The sequence below is a fragment of the Gracilinanus agilis genome, chromosome 1 (genome assembly GCF_016433145.1).
Source record: "Gracilinanus agilis isolate LMUSP501 chromosome 1, AgileGrace, whole genome shotgun sequence".
Classification (NCBI taxonomy): domain Eukaryota; kingdom Metazoa; phylum Chordata; class Mammalia; order Didelphimorphia; family Didelphidae; genus Gracilinanus; species Gracilinanus agilis.
The window spans coordinates 436,950,053-436,972,996 of record NC_058130.1 but is presented as its reverse complement, the minus strand read 5'-3'; the positions used below and the strand labels follow the sequence as shown (position 1 = coordinate 436,972,996).

At 34.4% G+C, this 22,944-nt stretch overlaps 1 protein-coding gene across 1 annotated transcript in view; it reads right to left on the bottom strand.

Annotated features, from left to right (window-relative positions):
* ADCY2 (adenylate cyclase 2) overlaps nt 1-22,944 on the bottom strand; it is a 574,349-nt gene that overhangs the window by 31,613 nt on the left and 519,792 nt on the right. The window contains exons 20-21 of the mRNA XM_044681919.1: nt 15,651-15,735; nt 12,279-12,437 (exon numbers count right to left, since the gene is read on the bottom strand). Of these exons, the coding sequence (XP_044537854.1) occupies nt 12,279-12,437; nt 15,651-15,735 (244 nt within the window). The remainder of the gene's footprint in view (nt 1-12,278; nt 12,438-15,650; nt 15,736-22,944) is intronic.

Genomic DNA, 22,944 nt, shown 5'->3' with positions numbered 1-22,944 from the left:
AAGCTGAAGAAAATGTCATTAAGAGACTTTAGACCACCAATTGGCGCAGGCAATAAACTGCTATCCAGAAGACTTGAGTTAAAATCCTGCTTCAGATTCTTACCATATGATACTGAGCAAGTCATTTACTCTTTCTTAGGCTCAGTTTCCTAAAATGGAGATAACAGTAGCACTTACCTCACTAGGTTGTTGTGAAGATGAGATAACATATTTTTCAAGCCTTAAAGTGTAATATAAATACTGCTTATTATTATTATCATCATCATCATCATCATTATTATTAGTAGTAGTAGTAGTAATATTAATATCCAAAGTCACATAGCTTAGAAGCTTGAATCCCGGTCTTTGTAATCCACTTAATCTATAGATGTAAATCCATAGAGCACAGAGTGAAGTGTTCTACTCTACTGTGATCCTACAAAAACCAAAGTTCATGAAACACACAAGCAAGATGCCTTACTCTTTTCTCATTAATAATAAAACTTTCTTCAAAGTATTTAATAAAATCCTTCAGAGTTTAAGGCAAAACTCAATTTCCCTCTTGCTCAGGAGAACGAGTTCTCATAAGGCTGCACCAAAGGTCCTTTGGAATCTTAGTGAGAAGATGATGTCTCCGGATCAAGTGCTCCTTGGGCACTACATGGCCATGTTCAGCACAACTAAGGTAGAAAAGACTTTCTTTGGTACCCTCATAGTGACTATAGAATAGAAAGGACACTGGATGAGGGTCAGGAGACATGGGCTTCAGCCTTGGTTGTGCCACTTCAATAGCTGTGTTATCTGGTCAAGCCAATGAACTGCATTACTGACCTATGAAATGTGGACAATAATATTTGTACTAACTTCAAAGGGTTGCTATAAGTACTGAATGAGAAAATACTTATAAAGTACTTTTGTAAACCATAAAGCACATATAAAGTTAAAGTTATTATGTAATTTATATTGCTGTCATTGGTTTCCTAATTTACAGATGCAGAATCTTTTCTTTTTTTTTTTACCTGCATCTTCTTTGTGTACCTCAAAATCTACATTTCCCAGGATTATACTTATTATTCCCTGCCACAAACCTTCACTTCCTGAATGAATAGCTTTTGTCAGTGGCAAGATCATGCCTCTCAAGTTTGAATTTTTAATATTTTCCTCTCAGGTATCAAGTCCCATTGAATCTACTTTGTCTGCATTTATCTTTCTCCCTGTTTCCATCATTACTACCTGAATACAGGCCCTTATTACCCCATGAGACGTGATCAACTAGAATATATAAAAGGAAGGGAAAAGGAGACAAACATTTGTTAAACACCTCCTATGTGTCAGACACTGTGCTATGTGCTTTACAAATATTATCTCATTTGTTCCTCACAACAACCCTTTGAGGTAGGCTGCTCTTTTCATTTGACAAGTTGAGCAAACTGAGGCAGAGATTAAGAGAATTTCCCAAGGTCACCCAGTGTCTAGAGTCAAGAACTCAGGTCTTTCTTACTCCAGGCCTAGAATTCTATCCACTGCTCTACCTAACTGCCTCTGAAGGAGAAAAACAGATTCAAGCATTGCTAATCTAGCCTTCACTCTGTATCTGCAGAATGACGACACATGACCTGAGAGTAAGGAGAAGGCAAGGAGGGATCTAGCTGTTTTTTGCTAGATTGCTAGAAGGAAATTGGTTAATAAATCTTGAAATATGAACATATTATTGTTATTATAAATAACATTATACTTGACCAACATTATAGAGTCAATCAATAGCTGAACTTGCTGTAATCTAGGTCCAGTGTTCTTTCCATTTGATTATATTATTTGGCTGGGTGGGGTGGGGATCCTACAGTACACAGATCCACCAGCACGTGGTCATCGGTCCTTGTGCCCAATGATTCTACAACCTTGTGGGGTGCTTTGGATGCCCTGCAGGACTAAATCATTTGGGGGCCTTAAGAAGTCATTTTCCATGCTTAACTTATTTTTTTTTTTTTATTCTGGGACTCCATTCTAGGAGCATAGGGCCACAACCAGTAGGCAATGGGACACACAGTCGCTCAGGGTCACCCAGCTGGGAAGTGTCTGAGCCTGTACTTGAACCTAGGACCTTTCGTCTCTAGGGCTGGCTCTCAATCCACTAAGCTAGCCCAGCTGCCCCTACTTTAGGTTGCAGTTTCTTTAGCAGATGTAGTTTTTACAGGGTGGGGTTGCTTAACTTATTACTTAGTGATAATCTAGGCACAGAGGAGAATTTTTATCCAAGAAATAAAAAAGACAGAATCACTTGAGCCAGAACTGGTATCCAAAATTACCTTGGCATTTATATACTGGAAGTCCAGAAGAACTGTTTACAAGCTAGCATGGTGACACTATTGAATAATTCACCCTGTATCATTAAGGAGCTATTATAGTGGCAAAGAGTGGTACTGTTTGCTTGCAAAGTGTATTACGCTAATGTCTATGATGACATCTGCTGCTTATTTTGATCAAGCCTCAGCTGCTCTGGAATGAAATATCCTGGCCCAGAGTCACACTTAAGCAATACCACCTGGGGACTTTGGCGGGCATATGGATTTGATGACAAAATGAGGTCTTTTCAAAATGTGACGAAACCTGTCTATGATGTTTGTTTCAGGGGCTCTTTACAAATGTTCTTGCTACAACACAACAGGCTATAGTAAAGGTCATACAAAATGAAACTCCACAAAGTACAAATAGAACGACTCTTGTTCGACAGATGTGTTTTGTCTCCTGAACCTGCTGATGGCAGGGAACAGGTGAGGATGAAGACAGAAGGTGTTTTGATGCAGACTCAGATAATCTGGTAGAAATTTTAAAAAAGTATTTTGAAAAGAACTTTCAGTTAAGTTGGGTTCTAGATAATAAAAAACTTAAGTAACAGTTTTAACTTTTAACTGACAATATTGTTACTGATGTAATCTATTATTTAAATTTATTTAGCTAATGGAAAAGGCTGAATCCAATGCGCTTATGCCTAAGGCATTTCCAAGAAAATGAAATTTCCTTTTCAAAGGAAAATTGATAATGCTTCTATGAATGTAGTTCATGGGCATCAATATTGAATAAGAACAGGCTCAGTTCAAATATGTAAGGGCAAATAGTTGTCTGAATATTTGTAGGGTACCATTAGAAATCTTGGAATAATGGCATTTTGAGTAGTCTCTACCTGACTCAAGAAGTAGTCACCAAACTATATTAGAAACAGAAATAGAAAATGGCTTTACTAGTTCATCTTAAAAATCACTTTCTTAAAAAAAATCACTTTCTTTTTATTGGGGAGGTAATCTCTTACAGAGCTAATTACAATATGAAATGGTTTTAAACTAGTTCAAACTAATTTTCTCTCTGTTGAGGCAGGGAGTATTATATATGTCATTTAAGAAATTGTGCAATGTTGAAGCACATTAAGGAAGTAAATTTAATGAAAATCACCATAACATGATCTCAAAGTTATTCTTATTCCTCTGTTTTTGATAAGGCCCATTTGCACATAGATTAGTTCAGGCAGCACTGTGTCAGTGTTGAGAATTCTACCTGAGAGTTTACTCAAAATGGATTAGATGGAGTTTTCTACAATCATATGTGCAATGGGTTTTGGAACAATCATTCTTCATTAGCTCTGTAGCCTAAAAATAGCCTGTTAAAGGCATTCACTTAACCCACTCTAGAGGACCTGCATAATCCAATCCTTTGGAGCAGAAACTGGAGAATTTCTTTGTTTGAGAGTGCTAGGGGGGTTGTCTCTGTCTTCCCTAATACAACTGGAACATCAACTTAGAAATAATCTCCACCTTGATGCTTATACTAGGTTAAAAAAAAAAGGCTACATAAGACTAGTAGGAAAGGCTTCAGGATGGGAGAAACTATAGAAAGAAAAGAGGAAAAAGAAGGAAAAGAATGGAAAATGCAGAAAAAGACTATATGAAAGAAGCATTATAAATTATTATATTATGTTACAAGTAGCACCTTACTCAGCATCCTAATTGCTGCTGTCTCTCCATATTTGCTTAAGGTCTTGCCACAAGGATGTGTGTGAAATTTACTCCTTGATATGGTTAAGGGTACCTCCTTCTCATCAGACCCAGACTTCTGGTTTTCTAGTATTCTTATAAAAATGCCGAAGTCCCTTTTCAGAATCAGAAATCTAGAGCTAGAAGGGACCTCAAAGATCATCTACCTTACTTCTCTATCTCTTATTTTGTTGATGAAGGAAAGAAGGAAATAAGAGTTTATGAAGTATATACTATGTACCAGACACTGTGCTAAATTCTTAACAAATATCTTAGTCAATTCTCATTACAACCTTGGGAGGTATAACTAATATTATTACCATTGTACAGTTGAGAAAACTGAAGCTGACAGTTTAAGTGACTTGCCCAGGATCATTTAGCTAGTAAGGTTCTGAGTCATATTTGAACTCAGGCCTTCATAATTCTACATCCAGTAATGAATTTACTGTGTCATCTAGTTGAGGAAACTGAAGGTTAGGGAGGTTGAGACATATAGTTAATAAGTATCAGAGTTAAGGTTTGAACTGTAGTTCTCTGACTCCAAGGCCAGTGCTTTTCCTCATAGCTCAAAATAGGGAGCTTTTGGTAATCACTTGCAATTTTATTTGTAGTAAAAATAACAGATATTTAAATTCCACTCTGCCAAAGACCATTTCGCCCTGATATATAAAGGTAATACTGATGAATTTAGAGTTAGAAGGACATGAGGAAGAACTTTTTTAGAATTTAGAGATTATTTTAGTCCAAAACATTCATTTTTTTAAAATAAAGAAATGGAGGTCCAAAGATGGGAAATGACTTGCTCATGGTCACTCACAGAAGAGTTCTGAGGTTTGTACCTACATCCTCTGACTCTAAATGTAGGTCTTTTACTACTGCACCATTCTGGTGTACATATTTCCTGTCCCTAACACATGACCTTTCATCTTTTCATCTATGCCACTGTCTTTGCCTAGAATGAATCTCTTCATTTCTATTTCTTAGTAGCCATTAGATTTAAGCTTCCCTGATGGCATGAACTCTCTTTGGCTCAGTAACACAGTGCCTGGAATATAGTAGGAACTTAGTAAATGTTTGCTGATTAATTAGAACTTCTGTATTCTTTCAAAGTTTAATTCAGGTACCACATTTCACCTAAATCCTTTCCTCATCTTCTAACTGTTAATGACTATCCTCCCCCACCCCTTGAACTTATATCCTTATTAGATCTCTCCACTTTTAAAAGAAAAGTATTGAGGAATAAAATTCTAAAAATTTTCCTCTATTTCTTTTTATAATTTTTCCTCCATTACTTAAATGCTATGCCATTTGTTGTATATGTATGCATATATATATACATATATATAAATTACTGCTATTTTAGCATTAACTCTGGTACCTTTGAACATAATAGAATAGACATGTTTATTTCTTTTAACCAAATCAATTTCTATTGTTATCATGTTTGAGATAATGATGGCTACTCTTGCTTTTTTTCCATTTGACTGAAAAACAAATTCTGCTCCCCTCTGTCAGAAGGAAATTTTTGTTTCAAGTGTTTTTCCTGTAAACAGCATACTGTTGGATTCTGCTGCCCTCCTCCATTTTAGGTCAGTTCATATCAGTCATTCATTAATCCAACAAACATTAGAGAGTATTTCACCAGTATTAGGTTAAGTATTATGCACTTGTCATTATGATAAATGCTGGGAATTCCAAGAAAGGCAAGAGGTAGGAATTCACAGTCCAATAGAGGAGACAACATGCAAACAACAGCATACAAATAAACTATATAGACATGATAAATTGGAGGTAACCAATAGAAGGGAAGTATTAGAATTAAAGAGGATTAGGAAAGACTTCTTGTACCAGGTGGGAATTTCAACTGGGTCTTGAAGGAAGTCAGGAAAGGCAGAAAGCAGAGATGAGGAGGGAAGAGCATTCCAATCATGAAGGATAGCCAGAGAAAATGTCTAGATTTGGGAGATAGTATCTTGCTCAAAGAAGAGAAAGAAGGTTTCTATCACTGGATTGATAAATCCATGATGGTAAAATTTATATAAGTTAGAAGAAGACTTGAAAAGTAGGAAGTGTCTAGGTTATAAAGGGTTTCAAATGACAAACAGAGTTTTAAATTTAATTCTAGAAGTAACAGAGAGCCACTGGAGTTTATTGAGTGGAAGTGGTGGTAGTGGAAAGGCTAACTTGTGCTTTAGGATGATTAATTTGAGAGCTGAGTGGAGGGATGGATTGGAGTGGAAAGAGATTTGAAGCAGGCAAACCAAACAGCAGACTATTGCAAAATAGTAAATCTTCCTCTTTTTTCATTTCATTTGTAGTGTATTTCATTTTCTTTCTTAAAACCAACAAACTGCAACAAAATTACATCCATCTTATTTAGCTCCCTCTGTGACACTTGACCTTAGGATTGTGAAGGGACACTTGTCTTTTCTCCCCATATGATTGATCATCTTCATTTTCAAAGAGGACCAGTGACATCACAGAGTAATGTCATGACTTGCATGTGAATTGAATTTAAGAAAGGCAGAAATGTGCAATCATCAGCCTTATTCTGTCTCCCAGAGTCATGAAAGTCCAGTAGGAAAAAAAAAGTCAGGATGATTGGTGATGGTAGGAGTCAATGAAGGATCCTGGTTTCTTCAATGTTTGACCAAACTCTAAGTTCTCCACAGGGCCCATTTCAGCTGACTTTATGGTCAACAGAACAAATTGTTCTCATCTGTCCTTTCCTCTGGGGCAAGTTTTCACATTCTTGGAATAGACATCCCCCCTTACTTACCTACTGGTTTGAAGCCTGTCGATTACCCTCAACCTGATTTAACCCATCTTCCTAGATGGTTTTACTAGAATGTGGCCACTAGCCATACTATAGCTTCTTAGAGTGTTGGGTGAGAAATGGATGCCAAAAATAGATGAACAGCCCTAAAAAGAGCTCAGCAATTCCTCACATCAGAGGTGCTAATCCTCCTTGAATACCCCATATGCCCCTGTAAACATGGAATTATTCTTTATAACATTCCAGTTGCTCAAATGTGTTTTCTTTTCTAGGTTTCTCTTGATTCTATTTCTGTTGTTCTCTGGGCTTTTCTTTAGCAGCAAATGAAGGTTAAAATTTTATTTTTCCCCATGTGTGATTATACTCCGTTTGGTAAAGTAAGCTATTAGTTGTAGGTCTTTTATCATTTGCCTTTTAGAAGGTAGTATTCCATTCTGCCCCTCCCCCCCCTTTAGAGTTATTTCTACTAAGTCTTATAGGATCCTCACTCTGGTCTTTGATCCTTGTACTTTCTTATTCTGCTCTTTGTAGGATGTTGTTTTTCTTTGACTTGGAAACTCTAGATTTTGACTGTAACATTCCTGGCTTTTTTGGGGACTGATTCTTCTTTTTAAACTTTTTTATTTCTTGCTTTATTTTTTCCAATCACTCTTCTGGTCCTTATAGCCATGCGTTTTTGTTGTTGTTGTTTTTGCTTTTTTCCTTCACTGAGGCTCTATTTAAATTTGTTGTGAGGTGATCCTCTTCTTCAGGGCTTGTCTCTTGGGCTTCTCTTAACCCAGAGTAATTTCTTCATTACCATCCTATTTTTGGACTTCTTATATTTTCTACTTCACATCTTGCTATAAAGATTCTGTACTCAGGTTAGTCACTCCTAAATGTTTTAGGTAAGCCTTGTTTGTTCCTACCTTCTTCTTTAGGTTTCCTTTATCCTTCTGCCATTGCCTCTACCACTGTCTTTCTGAGTGCAGTAGCAAATACGAGGTCCAGCCATTTGCCTCAGTCCCTCATTTCTTTGTCAGTCTTCTGATTATATGTAGTAGGCTCTAACCTTAATCAGGATTTGGTTCTGTCCTCTTTTGTGGCCCTTTCAGCCTCCAGTAAGATACTGAAGTTTATGCTGGTCAAGTCTACTACAGAACCCAGGTGCCAACGTACTGAGTTGGCCCTGTTTGGATACTCTCCAAGAATCTCACTGCTTTAAGAAATGCATATACAGGTTCTTTCTTCTTTAGCAGCAAGCTGATCCCTGGGTCTGTTCTCACAGAACAGTATCAGCATATGACTTTAGCTCACAAGTATGGTTCTGTGGCTAGACTGCAACATCCCTCTTCAGAGCAATAGCTAGCTCTAAACCTGCTTCTGAGTATTTGCATTATCTCCTTTCTCCTTCCTGCTTCTGATAGCCTATGATTTGGTTGCCAGGGTTTGCTTTGCACTGGTTTTTTCAGTCCCTGTCTTCCTCAAACCTCTGAGGCTTTCATGTTTACCTGATCTAGTTTGAATCTTCTACCAGCGTCTGCCTTCTTTTGGATGTCTTTCTGCATAATTCTAGACTGGATGGAGAAGCTTATTTCTAATTTATTTTATGTTTCTTAATTATTTTTTTCTCTGAGACTGTTGCCATATACTTGTTAGGATTAATGGGGAAAGACAGGTTTCTCTATTACCTTTCACAATGTCTTATGGCAAGTTTCTTTTCTCTCATGCACTTTCAGATCCTTACAAACATTCAGTTCTTCGTGACCCTAAGACAAACTTCCCTTTAACCATTCACATATGAAAAATAGAATAGTTAAAACCCATCACATCAATACTATGCCATGGAAATAGTTGGGCAAGTTGTAGAATTAGACTAATAATATCCTTTTTAGTAGAAAATGTAGATGAACAATTAGCTGAACCAATAATTGAGTTATGAGAATTTAGAGGTTTAGTGGTTAGAATATGAAAATATACATGATAAAATTAAGAAGGATATAGCATGTTAACCATGATAATTTGTTTTAAGGACATGTATTTATGGACAAGTACTTGAGTTAGTTGCATTATTAAAATTAGAGACAATGTATGAATGAACAATCTGAGTAGAACATTGAAACCTCAGCGATACAGAAAGAACAAGAAGACCTTCAACATATTCTACCTATGCTTCATGAAGTTTTTATGCGATAAGAATTATATAGGACAAGCAAAGTATAGTCCTTCATCACCTAATGTGTGATCTATTGCAATAGCTACTGCCTCTGTGTTTTTCTCCACTCCAATCACTCCTCCATTTAGCCATTAACATTTTCCCCCTAAAACTTAGGTCTTTATCAGTACCCTCATAATAAACTCCAGTGGCTCCTTATCATCCTCCAGATCAAATACAAGATCCTTTGTTTGGCTGTCAAAGTTCTTTACACTTAGTCCCCTCCTACCTTTCCAGTCTTCTTATACTTTATTCCTCATCACAAACACTTCAATCCAGTGACACTAACATCCTTGCTATTTTAAGAATAAGACACTCCATTTCTTGGCTTTTCCAAGGAATAAAAACCTAGATGATTGGCAATGACCTGGTCTCCATCATGTTTCCCACTTTCCGGATATGTCTACTAAAACAGCAAGTTTTAAGGTTTAAAGTAGATATATTTAAATGTGCATAATAACTCTTTGGAGGTCTCTCAAAATACCTTCTTCAATATGATGAATATACAGATTGGACAGAAGCTACAAACAGAAGAATGGGTCTTTGAGTTTTTTCCATTTTCTAAAGATTCCACATTTTATAGGGATAGTTCATGTAGTTAGTTACTAAGGTTATGCCTCTTTTATGTTATGCGCTGTGATGTTATACGTTACTAAGGTTATGCCTCTTTTATGTTATGCGCTGTGATGTTATACAGCTGTGATGAATGCTTTGTTGGAGCACTAAAGATAGAACCCAGTGGCCTACCTAAGAAACAAAGAATGGAAAAATCATTATAAAGTGATATCTTGTTGATTTAATTTCCTACTCTACTATTCAGTACTTGCTGTTCCAAAGACCTGATCTCAAACAATGCCTTTGCTTAAAGATAGCAGCATTTATGTTGTAATTATATCATTGTACTTTAACTAAAGCCAATTTTTCTTAAGATCAATCAATCAACAAGCATTTATTAAGTAGCTACAAACTACAAATATATACAAAGTAATTACAATGTAATTTGGTGGCGAAGGATCACTAACTGCTATATAGAATAGGAATGGCTTTATGCATAATATATTACTTTAGCTACATTTTGAATGAAACAAGGGATTCAAAGAGTGAGAAGCAAGGAGAGTGCATTTGGGGTTTTGGGACAAAAGATGGTGGTATGTCATGTATGAGAAAAGCAAGAAAATCACTTTGATTGGACCATCTATTCCAGATATTGCCATTATAAAACTTAAAATTACTCTTAGATGTTTAAAGAAAACCCTGCTATTTGAGCTATTATTAATCTTTTTTTGCAACACTATCTGCAAGATGTATTTGGAAATAAATTTGAATGCCATATGAATTAATTCCAGAAAAAGATTAGAATAGTTCCCCATGGTGAACTGTTACAGCTAATGTTTTCACTGAATACAAAAAAGAAAAAAATCAGCAAAGGAAAATAATTCTAGAACTATGTTTAATGGTGGTTTTACATTTTCATTTCCCATCATTTCCCCTTGGAAATGTTTTAGCCACAGCAACTCTTGAAACTGTTAAGAAGTTTTCATCTGTGTCAGTGGAAGAAATAAGTCTCAAAATGTGATACTAAGTTGACCAAAAAGAAAGTAAAATAAATGTTGGAGGGCATGTGAGTTGTGAACTGATCCAATCATTCTGGAGAGCAATTAGGAACTATACTCAAAGGGCCTACACTTTGATCCAGCAATAGTATTCCAAAATATTTTTGTACAAAAATATTTAAAGCAGTTCTTTCTGATGGCAAAGAATTAGAAATTTAGGGGATGTCCATCAGTTAGAGAATGGCTAAACAAATGGTGCCATACTGTGCCATGAGAAAGGATGAGCAGAATGATTTAAGAAAAAGCTAGAAATATCTACATGAACTGATGCAGAATGAAGTGATCAGAACCAGAAGAACATTGTAATTGGTAACAACAATATTGCATGGTGATCAACTGACAGCTATTCTCAGCAATACAATAATCCAAGACAATTCTGAAAGACTGATGATGTAAGAGCCTCTAGAATCTGAATGCAGATTGAAGCATACAATTTTGCACCTTACTTTATTTGTGTATATTTTTATTTGGGGGGGGGTTTGGTTTTATGTGAGTATTCTTTCACAATATGACCAATTTGAAACTGTTTTGCATGATCATACATGCATTACCCAGGTCAAATTGCTTACTATCTAAAGGAGGGAGATAATATGGATATAATTTCAGAAAACTTATGTTAAAATTGCTATTACATGTAATTGGGAAAAACAAAATATATTATTAAAATATAATATTGAGGATCACTGAAGTTTTGAACTATTTCACTGGAAAAATATAACTAGACATGGGTTGAGGGATAGCATTATGCAGTTATGTATGTGATAGGGAAAGTCTCTGAACTCAAAAAGAGCTTTGCTTTCTTTTCTCAAGTATTCCTTGGAGACAATTCATCCTACTCAGTTATCAGCTAAATTTCACTTCCTAAAAAGAAAGAAGCATGACAAAGAGGGTGCTAATTTGCTCAACTTTGATTTAGAATGAAATTCCTGATCTGGAAAGAAGTATAAAGGAGACTCCTGACATGGTAGGAGTCACTGGCTGAAGATAAAAGAAGGATATGGGGATGTTTTCAAGAAGTGAAAATTGACTGCCTGAAAAGATGGAAAATCACCCATAGGGAATTTGTTTTCTCTGGGAACTCTCATATCCTTCAACAAAATCTTAAGAATAGTTTAATCAAGGTGTCTTGATAGCTCAGTGGATAGGACACTGGACTTGAGTGAAGAAGAACTGAGTATAAATCCTTTCTCAGATACTTACTAGCTATGTGGCCATGGAAAACTAATAACCTTTTTCATCTTCTATTTCTTTATTTGTAAAATGGGGATAAGAGTTCTTTCCCAAGAAGACTGCTGATTCAAAAAGGGTAGGGGACTGAACTGGATGATATTTGGCGGTGCCTTCTAGACCTAAGATTCTAGAATACAACTTACTTACAGGGACCATTTCTTTAGTGCATTAAAGTTTGTATCATGATTTCCTTACAATACTGCCTGTGTGATAGGCAACACAAATAGGACATTTTTCAGGCTCAGATAGATTAGATGACTTTCTCAAAATATTACATTAGTATCAGAGTCAGAATTTGAACCCAGGTCTCTTGACTTTAAGTCCATATAGCTTTCAACCACACCATAGAATGTAAATAAAAACTTGTGATTTTCCTGTATTTCTCCCTCTCCCCAACCCCATTTCTATTTTCCATTGGAAAATCTAATTATGATGATTTTAGATTAGAGAGAGCATCTAACCTCATTCTTCAAGTTCCTGGCCAAGAAATGTTCAGCCACATGGGCGGGGAGCACATTTTCCAGCAGGACACGATTCAGGTTCTCCATGGTTTCAATTTCCTCACGTTCTTTATTGAACTTGTTCTTCCATAGGAAGTCTAACCTACAGTAATATTCATTCTGTTACAAGAGGACACAGAGGTAAAGAAACAATAGGCATCTTGTCCTGCTAGAGCTAATAGGCTTTAAAGAGAAAAAAAACATAGTATATAGTCTACCCTCCTTAAAAAGCTTTCTGTTATGAAAAAATCCCTTTCAATATGGCACTGAGGAAAAAAAGTTTCCATGGGGAGAAGCACCTAGGCTAAGTTATCCAAAGATAACAGTTATTGTGGAAGTTGAAATATATTTAGCAATGCAGTCTTTGACCATAATTTACCAATATCATTAATTTTTGGCTGGCATTTAAAGTTAGAAAAATTACAATCACTTTTTTTCTCCAGTGAACATTATTCAGCTCAATAGGCATAACAAAACGGCATATTTTCAGATAGAGTTGAATGGTACTGAGAAAGTATAGTTATATTTATATGCAAATTTATTCTGATATATGTTCAATTAAAATAATATTGCATCTAGCAGGGGAAAGTCTACAGTGCTTTATAATGTAGATTTGTAGGAAAGAAAACTTTTCTTTCAGTAACTTTTTTTCCCCTTTGACAAGTAAAGTGGATTGTCATTAGAATTAAAGAGGTTGTTACCAGACAAATTCAAAAGTGCTTCCAATAAAGCATTTTATTTATTAAATGTATCTTTGTAGCTCTTCCATTTCCTACCTATACACCTTTTTGCTGATAGCATTGAGATTTGTCATTTTTGATGCAAAATATTAAAAGTAACACATGATCATTAACTGAATCTTATTAGAACAGAATAGCTTAATAGAGAGGGTACACTTTTTGGCACAATAGACAGTTATTTGACAAACAAATACAAATGAACACATAGCAATTTTTGTTCTGGACTGACTGAAGATAGCAACATCTCAAAAAAAGAACTAATAACAAATGAACAAAGGGTCTAGTCCACGAATGAGAAATAAAATAAAGATCTCTTATTTTCAAAATGAGGAGAAAGGCTACAAGTTATAAAATATGTCCACGTTGGTCTACATAGACTCTGTTCTTCATCTGCTTTCATTCAGATTCACATTATACACTGGGAGATTCCCAGAGATTTCAAGTGGAAATTTAACAATCTATTTATTTTAAAACTCAGAAATTCTTGAAATCTTCTTCACCACCTTCCCCTCTTGAAAATATAGACTATTTTCCACCAGAATCAAGCCATGCATTTATTAAAACAGAACATTGCCTTGAAAATGAGCCAGGTTATTAATAAATGGATAAGTCAGTCAAACAACTAGTAAACAAAGGTCTATTTGAACACTGGACAGACAGAGGCACATTTTCAAAGTGAGACTAATAATCAAATAATTTATTTTACATAGAAAATGGAAGTCTTTTCAGGTGACAATTCAATGTAACAACCCCAAGCTTTTGAATATGTACGATATGTTTGTAAAGAGTTCATAGGAATGGTACATGATGCAAGAGCTCTAGAATTTTTCACAAAGGTTCATATGTAGATAAACATTATGCTTCTACATTACGTATTTATTTTTATTCTGTTTTTTGAAAAGGTCTTTGTGTCTGAAATATAAATTTTGGCACCTCCAGAATTATCTTTTGAATGCATATAGCCATGATAATAGAGAATCCTGAAAGCATCTATACAAAGTGACTAAATTCCTTTTAAAATCACAGTATATATTTTATTTGTCCGAAGTGCATAACAATTCAAGGAAGAAAAATGTCCATGAATATAAACTGAAATCTTCTCATATGAGGGAACAGAGATCACATTTATAAAGTTGTATTGCAAGGATAAAATCATGGGATTGCTGGATTTAGACTTTGAAGGAAAATTAAATAGGAAATATGCATTCCTTTAATTATAAGCAATACAGAAGAAAAGTAGGAGCATGGTATGATAAGGGGAGAGGAGAAGGGGGAAGTTATTTTTTTTTATAAACCCTTAATTTCGGTGTATTGTCTCATAGGTGGAAGAGTGGTAAGGGTGGGCAATGGGGGTCAAGTGACTTGCCCAGGGTCACACAGCTGGTAAGTGGCTGAGGCCGGGTTTGAACCTAGGACCTCCTGTCTCTAGGCTTGACTCTCACTCCACTGAGCTACCCAGCTGAGGGGGGAGTTATTAAGGGAAATTTCCCTTCCTCAAACTTCTATGCCATTGCCTTTATTTTGGTTATCCAAAAGAGTTTGTAAAGTCTTTTAAAAAAAAAGTTTTTTTTAAACTTGAAACTGATCTCTGCACAAATGACAACTTAATTCTATTTTGTGTATAGTACATATTTTAAATTCCAATTTAAAAATTTATATTCCCTGAAGCATTCAGAGAAAAACACTAATTTACTCAGTCAATAAATATATGCTTTTTTCTCCATGTTTCAAAAAAGAGTGGTGATTAAAGAGATCAACCTTAAGGCAAAATTTACTATAGGCTATCAATAAATAAATAATTAAGTTACCAAACAACTGTACTGTGTGAAATAAAAAGCAAATTAGAAAAGGTGATCATTTTGCTTTCATGAATACCAATTTTAGTTGAAAATTTTATTCTGAAAAAATGGAAGAGTTTGTTATATATTTATATTAAAGAAGGAAGCAGAGGCAAGATTACTACTACAGGCTTCTAGGAACAATTGTATTTAAACAAACTGATATTACTTATTGAATGAATTAAGGATATTGGAACATCTGGTATCTGGGGAAATAATAATGATAGCTATTCAATTTTTAGAGGGCTTTTACATTTATAAAATACTTTGTTCACAATAAGCCTATGAGGTAAAAACATTCTTATTACTCTTTTATATATGAGGAAACTGAGGCAGAGTGGTAAAGACTTGTTTGAGGTCACTAAGAAAAGAAATGTCAGGGCCAGGAACTCAAGTCAACTTTTCTGACCCTGAATTCAGTGCTTTCTACAACACTTAGCTACTGAAAAATAAAACTCTCTCTCTCTCTCTCTCTCTCTCTAGACATTGTAGACATTTCTTCTAGGTTCAGAAGATGACTTGCTATTTTAAGGCTTAAATAGAATTAAAAGAACCTAGGTTGACTTCCTTTGTTCAAAGTATTTGCCTGTTTTTGTCACAGAGCTGAGAGCATTAGCCTTCACGTTATATTTCCAGACCTTGTCGTTATGGGCTACATCCTCTCTCTTTGACACATGTAGTTCCCAGGTGGGGTCACATGAAAATAAAGATATACATATAAAAATTCTTATTAGTAGAAATAGCAGACTTCTTACCTGTCTTCCCAGAACCAGTAATGTGACGAAGAATATAAAGAGAGACACAGAACCCATGGTCTTTAGGTCTTTCCATATGCCTGGTCTATATAACAAAATTAAAACACAGACAGATAAAATTATTTGTGCAGATACAACTTTTTAGTTATATTTAGTCTTTCACTTATGTGTGTATTTTGAGCTCAAAGGAATTAGAGGTAATTCAAGAATAACTTGCATTCATATAGAACTTTAAGGTTTGCATAATTTGTAATAGCCCTGAGAGGTTGTATAAATATTGTTATCCCTATTTTACATATGATGAAACCAAATTTCTAAAAGGTTAATTGAATTGCTCATAATTAGGGAGGTAGTCTGTGTTTATTACTTCAAACTTACGATTAGTCTCTATGCAACTTCTTTCCATTTCTTCTTCTTATGCCCTCTGTTTAAAACAAATTTATTACCTCTCCCAATGAGAACTCTTCAAATATTTGAAGGAAATAATCTTGTTCCCTTTATGTCTTCTCTTTGCCAGAATATATATTCCAGATATCTTCAAAGGAATTAGGATCCTCCTGTGGTATTAACTTGAGGCCCTTCATCATACTGCTTGCACTTCTCAGGACATTCTGTAGCTTATCAAGGTCCTTCCTCAAATGTGTCAGCTAAAACTCAGCTTTACACTTCAGATATATTCTGACTAGGGAAGAAACAAGCCTTTGTATTATCTCCTTACCTCTCTTTATCATGCTTTTCTTAAGGCAGCCAAATATTGTATTATAGTAGTTTCTTTGGCTGATATAACATACTGCTAATTCACATTAAGCAACTGAGAAACCCCCTAGATAATTTTCAGATTGAAAATCTTCTATCTCTCAATTTAATTATATGAAGTTGATCTTTTGAATATGAGTACAAGATGTTAAATTTATCCCTCTAAAATTTTATTTACTTGGTTTATTTATCAGGTTCTTTTAAAATCCTAGATTCTTTCCATTGTACTAATGTTCCCTCCAAACTTAGTGTTGTCTGAATATCTGAGAAGTCTGTCAATATCTATACCTTTATCCAAGTCAACCATAAAAATGTTAAGTAGCACTGGGCTAAATATTTCACTGGAGACTTCCTTTCAAACTGACTGAATCATTAATACTATTCTTTGAGTCAAGGTTTTCAAATATTCTTAATCTGATTAATTATGCTATCATCTCACCATCATCATGCCACCATTCCTAAAGAAAAACATGAGAGACTTTGTCAGTTGCTGCCTCCTAGAGTACTATGTTGCTTCATCTATTATATGAGAAAGTCCCATTAAAAAAAATCTATTTTTAGGATCTATTCTAACTTTTGTATTTGAAAGTTGCCTTTCTCAGCCACTAGAGAACATGGTAATACATTGCATAGTGTTGGATCTAGAGTCAGGAATACCTATGTTCAAATCTACCCTCAGTCAAATACTAGCTGTGTGACCTTGGGCAAGTCACTTAATATATTTCCCTCAATTTCCTCATCTGTAAATTAGAGCTAATATTAGCTCTAATTATTATTATTATTGTGAGAATCAAATTAGATAACAATTGTAAAGCGCTTAGCCCACATAGACTAGTGCCTGGAACACAGAAAGTGCTATATAAATATTAGCTATTATTATTATTGTTGTTTTTATGGGTACTGATAGTTTAATTAATTTAATGGAAGAGATAAGATTTCTTACTCAGAAAAAAAATGTATATATATACATATATATGTATATACAGTTATATATATATACATATATATGTATGTATGTATATATATTACTCTATCAGCCTTGAATGATGTCGAAAAGCATTGGACTTAGAATTAGAAGACCTGGTTTTGAGGTTTCAAGATGTGACATATACTTCTTGGATAGTTTAGGGAGAGTGATTTCACCTCTTTGGATGTTGATTTCCTCAATTGTAAAGTGTGAGGATTGTTTGTAAAGAGGCTCTTTCAAACTTCAGATTCATTTAGCCTGTGATCCTATGGTTGGTGAAATACTTTTCATCGTTAACCTATTGTGATTTAATTCCATATATTTTAGAGAATTTGTATCTTATTGGGAATTTGAATAGTACAAGTACCTATAATAGATTCACTATAAGTACAATTTGTTGTCTTCTTAGCTAAAAATATTGAAACAGAATGACCCTGACCCTTAGTTTCAAGAATTCTAGTACAAAGAAGTGAAAAAATTGAGAGAATTCTTGAAATATTTGATGAGTCTAAAGGTTAGCTCTTCAGATGGGGCAAGGATGATTTTGGGATGTGTGTGTGTGTGAGAGAGAGAGAGAGAGAGAGAGAGAGACAGACAGACAGACAGAGACAGAGACAGAGACAGAGAACGAGATTGAGAAACAGAGATAGACAAGTGATAAGAATCAATTTCCTAAAGAAGAAAATAATTTCAAGTACTATTTTATTCTATTTCAAGTATACTTTAGATGAAATGTAGATCATTTTAAAATTGTAGAATTTAAGTGCTGGTTCCAAACTTTCCAGTTAAAGATGTGTCATTTTTAAAAAGCTAAAAAGTTAGTGAAAAAATTTGTTTTGGGAGATTATTTAAAACATGAGAATAATTCACAAAAGACAACCAAAATAAAATATTTAGGTGTTAAATTCTTTTACATTTGGCCAAAGATTACTATCATTAACTCATTTTGCAGAGTAGGGGCAAATCATTTACCCCCTCTGGATCTCAGTTCCCATCTGGTTCCAGATCTACAAATAATACTTGTTCAGACCAACTCACTGAGATGCTTTGAGGACAAAAATATAATAATAAGTGTTAAAGCCCTAAGAAGAAAATCTGAAGTACTTTAAAATCCCAGATAGTATTATTTAGTAAATATCTACTGTGGTGTTCCTGGTGATACTATTAAGGGCGATTATATTTCCCAAAGTACTAAACCCATTTTCTGGAAGTCATTTTCTCCTTGCCAGAAACTTCCAAATCTAATTTTCTCATTTTCTTTAGAATTATAATATATTCACAATCTTTAAATCTATTAGATAGAAATTTAGAACACATCATTAGACTTCATGTAAACATGAGTAATGATAGATGACAATAAATTTTGGAATTTAATACTATATTTCTTTCTCTAACAGAAACAAATATCTTATTTTTTCTAATGTGTTTAAAATTTATGAGAAATTTTTAGCTCTTGTTCTGATGTTTGTTTACATATTACAAAATAAATTTAATTTAATTACAAATTCTTAGATAATTCACTGCTACCAACAAGAAGTATTATGTTGCACTGTAATTTCTTGGGCTTGGAATCATAAGAATTGAATTCCAATTTAATTAGTTCAGAAGATCTATCTGGCTGTACTCTCTGCTAGCCAATGACCTTGGACAAATCAACTAATTTATTTGTGCCTTTATTTCCTCATTTGTAAAATGGGGGAAAATATTTTCATTACTAATCTACTGAAGTTAGTATGAGAAAAGCACTTGTTAAAGTGTAAAATATATAATTGTAATATATTATAAATTCATATGTACAACATAATGTTATTATTGACTACTCTGAATTTGAAAACAATATTCTTACTCTTCTAAAAAACTAAGATTGAGAACACAAATGAAAAAGAATCACTGTTCAATCATCTATTTAAGCATAATATCTTTAGAACACTAAGCATATGGAAAAGTTGGGAAAAACTGGATAAGATGATTATTTACTAAATGAGACAATAATTGCCAAGCACTGAGATCAGTGTCTGGCACACAGTAGGCCTAGTGTAAATGTTAGCTATTATTATTAATAATATCTCAAATTAACTTATGGAGTTTCCTTCTATCCTTCTATTCAACTTTAAAGACTGCTTACAATTCCATCACGGTCTTGCACTGAAAATAGAATTGGAAAAAGAAGATTTTATTCAGTTCAAATTTGAACTAAATTTGTTTCCAGTTCAGAAGAGAAAAAAATTCTTCTGAATATACTTTACTGAAAGAAGATCTCACCTCTATTCACTATTCAGAGAAAATATATCTCTAAAAATATATCAAATAGTAAAACCAAAGAATTACCCCCATACAAAATTTTAATGACAAAATGGGCTATTGTACAGAAAATTCAAGGTTGTTTTTCATCTTTTATATAGTATATATAGTATATAGAATATGATATAGTATATTAAAAATCTGTTTGAATTTTAATTGAATCTGATAAAATGGAAAATGCATTTGAATTTGGAATCAGAGGTTGTGAGGTAAAATTCTATCTCTATTGGCTATTAGCTTTATGGCCATGGGGAAGTCGTTTAATCTCTTTGGGGATTCAATTTCTTCATATGTAAAATGAGAGAAGGGTAGACTAGGTGATTTTGATGGTATTTCCTTTATTATCATGAAAATTAGCTAGAAGTATACATTCTCTATATTCTAGATTCCCAAAAGTTGCTCTTATTTATGAAGAAAAGTTTACATGTTAAACCTTCTTAACTCATAGTCCATTGTTTCTCCCCTTTGATTTGAAGCCTAGAGGGTGGAGCACTGAAGTCCTCCCCAAATCTTCCTTCACAGGGGGCTCACAACCTTTCTGGTAAACTCCATTCTGTAACATCAGCTCTGCTAGACTTCTACTCTACAGAACAGAATGTTCTTTGGTTCCCCCTTTCCTGCTTTTTAGCTTTCTTTTGTGTAATGGCTTTCCTCATTTGATTGAAAGATTCTTTAAGGCAGTTTTTTAACTTATTTGCATTTCTAGTGCTTGGCACATTGTAGATATTTAATAAATGCTTATTGAATTGAATAAATGACCTAAATAATTAATTGTTAAAGAACTAATATAATATACTGAAGACTGATAAGTTTGAACCTTTTCAGATGAGGGACTGAATTATTTGAATTTATTGATGGTAGACCTTCAACTTATCTAAAATTTAAAATAAGTATTAAAGAATTTCCTGCGAGTCAGAGACTTACTCAAGGCCACACAGTCAGTAAAGACCAAAATTGATCTCCTGCCTTCCTGACTTGAATCTAGTAATCTACTTATCATAGTACATTGCTTTTTATTCCAGAGAATGTTTCTTCTTATTAGAGCCTGGTAGGCCATGTATACCATTTTCTAAAGACCAAGTTAAAAACCTAACAATAAATGCTATTTTCCTGTTCAGCATTAGAGGACACATCATTTCAGATGAAAAAGAAACCTAGAAGAAGTATGTGTGATGCTGGGCAAGTCACTTAAACTCAACTGCCTGCCCCTTACAACTCTTCTGCCTTGAAACCAATGTTTAGCAATTATTTTAAGATATAAGGTATGGGTCTAAAAAAAAAACAACAAAGAAACAGAGAAGTTGAAGAGATGTAACAACAACAAAAACAAAACCTCATAGAATTAATTGTGTTAGAAAAGAGGATGAAAAAGAACTCTAAATCCAAAGAGGACTAAAAATAATAGAATTCAGTTTTCTCCTCTCCTAGGCATGCTGCCTAGCACTAACTGATAAATAATTCTTAAAACTTATCTCACAGTCTACAAACGGGCAAAGGTGTCAGAAAAAAGGAATAGTTAGAATTGGAGGGGTTGTAGAAAGATTTATGTGAATGTCAATTCCCATCAAGTACATTGCTTTAGAATTTCTTTGGAACTCTCCCAATCATGCCTTTCTTACCCAGAAAAGTCATCTCTGGGAAATCTTATTATTCTACAAGATTGAATTATCCTACTACTCACATCTCATTAGTATTCTCCACTCCTTGAATTCAACCCTCTGGGAAGGGCCTTGGGCTCCAGGGCCTCTATATTAAGATGGGGCTCAAAACATTTTTTCTCTCCACTTCCCACTAGCTACACTGCTTTTGTCCATCTTTGCAGCTCTTCAATATAATCGTGTTAGGTACTTTCCCGGTCCTCTTCCCCTTCTTCACTTATCACCTTTTTGATTTTATTTTGTGTATTGTCTATTTTTATTTTCATGACTTGCATTTGCATTTATTGACTGATATTGGTGGAGATATGATTTTGTAAAGGTCATTCTGTAAAGAATTCCTATTTGCAACTAGGAAACTACAGAAGCTAATATATCCATGCCTTTTTACCCAGTGATTCCACTGCTGACCATATACACTCAAGGTGATCACTGAAACAAAGACCCCTTATACACTAACTTATTTATAGCAGTGTATTTGTTGGTAGCAAAGAATTCCCTCATAGAGGTCTCTCAACTGGGGAACTGGTTTGATGAATTGTTGTACATAAATGTATTTTCCAATGAGGATAATTCTTCCAAAGAGAATTAAATGTAGTATTAAAAAAAGAGTGGATGGGAAACTGTAAGAGAAAAATGATAATTTTTTAAGGCAACTTTTAAGAATAATATTGAAGCCAGTAAGAATTAATAAAGCCCTATTTTCCCCTCTAAAGTTCCCTAGTGTAAAGATTGAAAAGGTAATCAGATTAATTAAAGATAGATGTTTTTGCTAGAAGTAAGACTAAGGAAATAGTTTTAAATGTTTTTAAAGTTCCTATAAGTAACAAGAGAATTCTGAGTAGGTCAGAGGTAGAGAATTCCCAGAGACCCCTAGGGAAAAATAGTTGGTAAACGGATCACTCTCTAGATCTTTCTTGTGGAGGAAGGGTGTCTAGGGAACTGCTTCTGAGCAATTTGGAAATTTTGGTGGTAGACAACTTGGGAAACCTCCTGAATGATATGGAAGAAGTTGGAAAAGTGACTGATTGGACAGAAGAGGAGTGGCTGTGCAGTTCTCTGGAACTCCACCAGAAGGTGTAGAGACCAAAGACTGGGAGAGAGGCTGACTGTGATATCTGACAGGCAGAATTGATCTCTAGCTGGAAAGAGATGCAGAGAGCTACATCAAATCTTTGAAGCTACAATATAAGGATAGAAGTTTATATATTAGGATAAGGTAGACAGATAGATAAATCTGGGTTAGATAGATAGCTGTAGAGTAAATTTAAGGAGGATCACCCTTGGTGATCATGAGGACTTCCCTTGTGGGAAAGATTGGGTTCAGAGATTTAGTTAGAATTGATTAGTTATAGGGAATATATCTCCCATCAATATCTATCCTTCCTTTTCCTTTCCCTGCATCATTTATAGTTAAATAAATGAGATCTTTTTAGTGCAAATACCAATAATATGAAAATAGGTTTTGATCAATGACACATGTAAAACCCAGTGGAATTGCATGTTGGCTACAGGAGGGATTGGGGCAGGGGAGGGAAAGAACATGAATCTTGTAACCAGGTAAAAATATTCTAAATTAATTAATTAAATAAAGGTTTCTCCCCAAAATAGAATT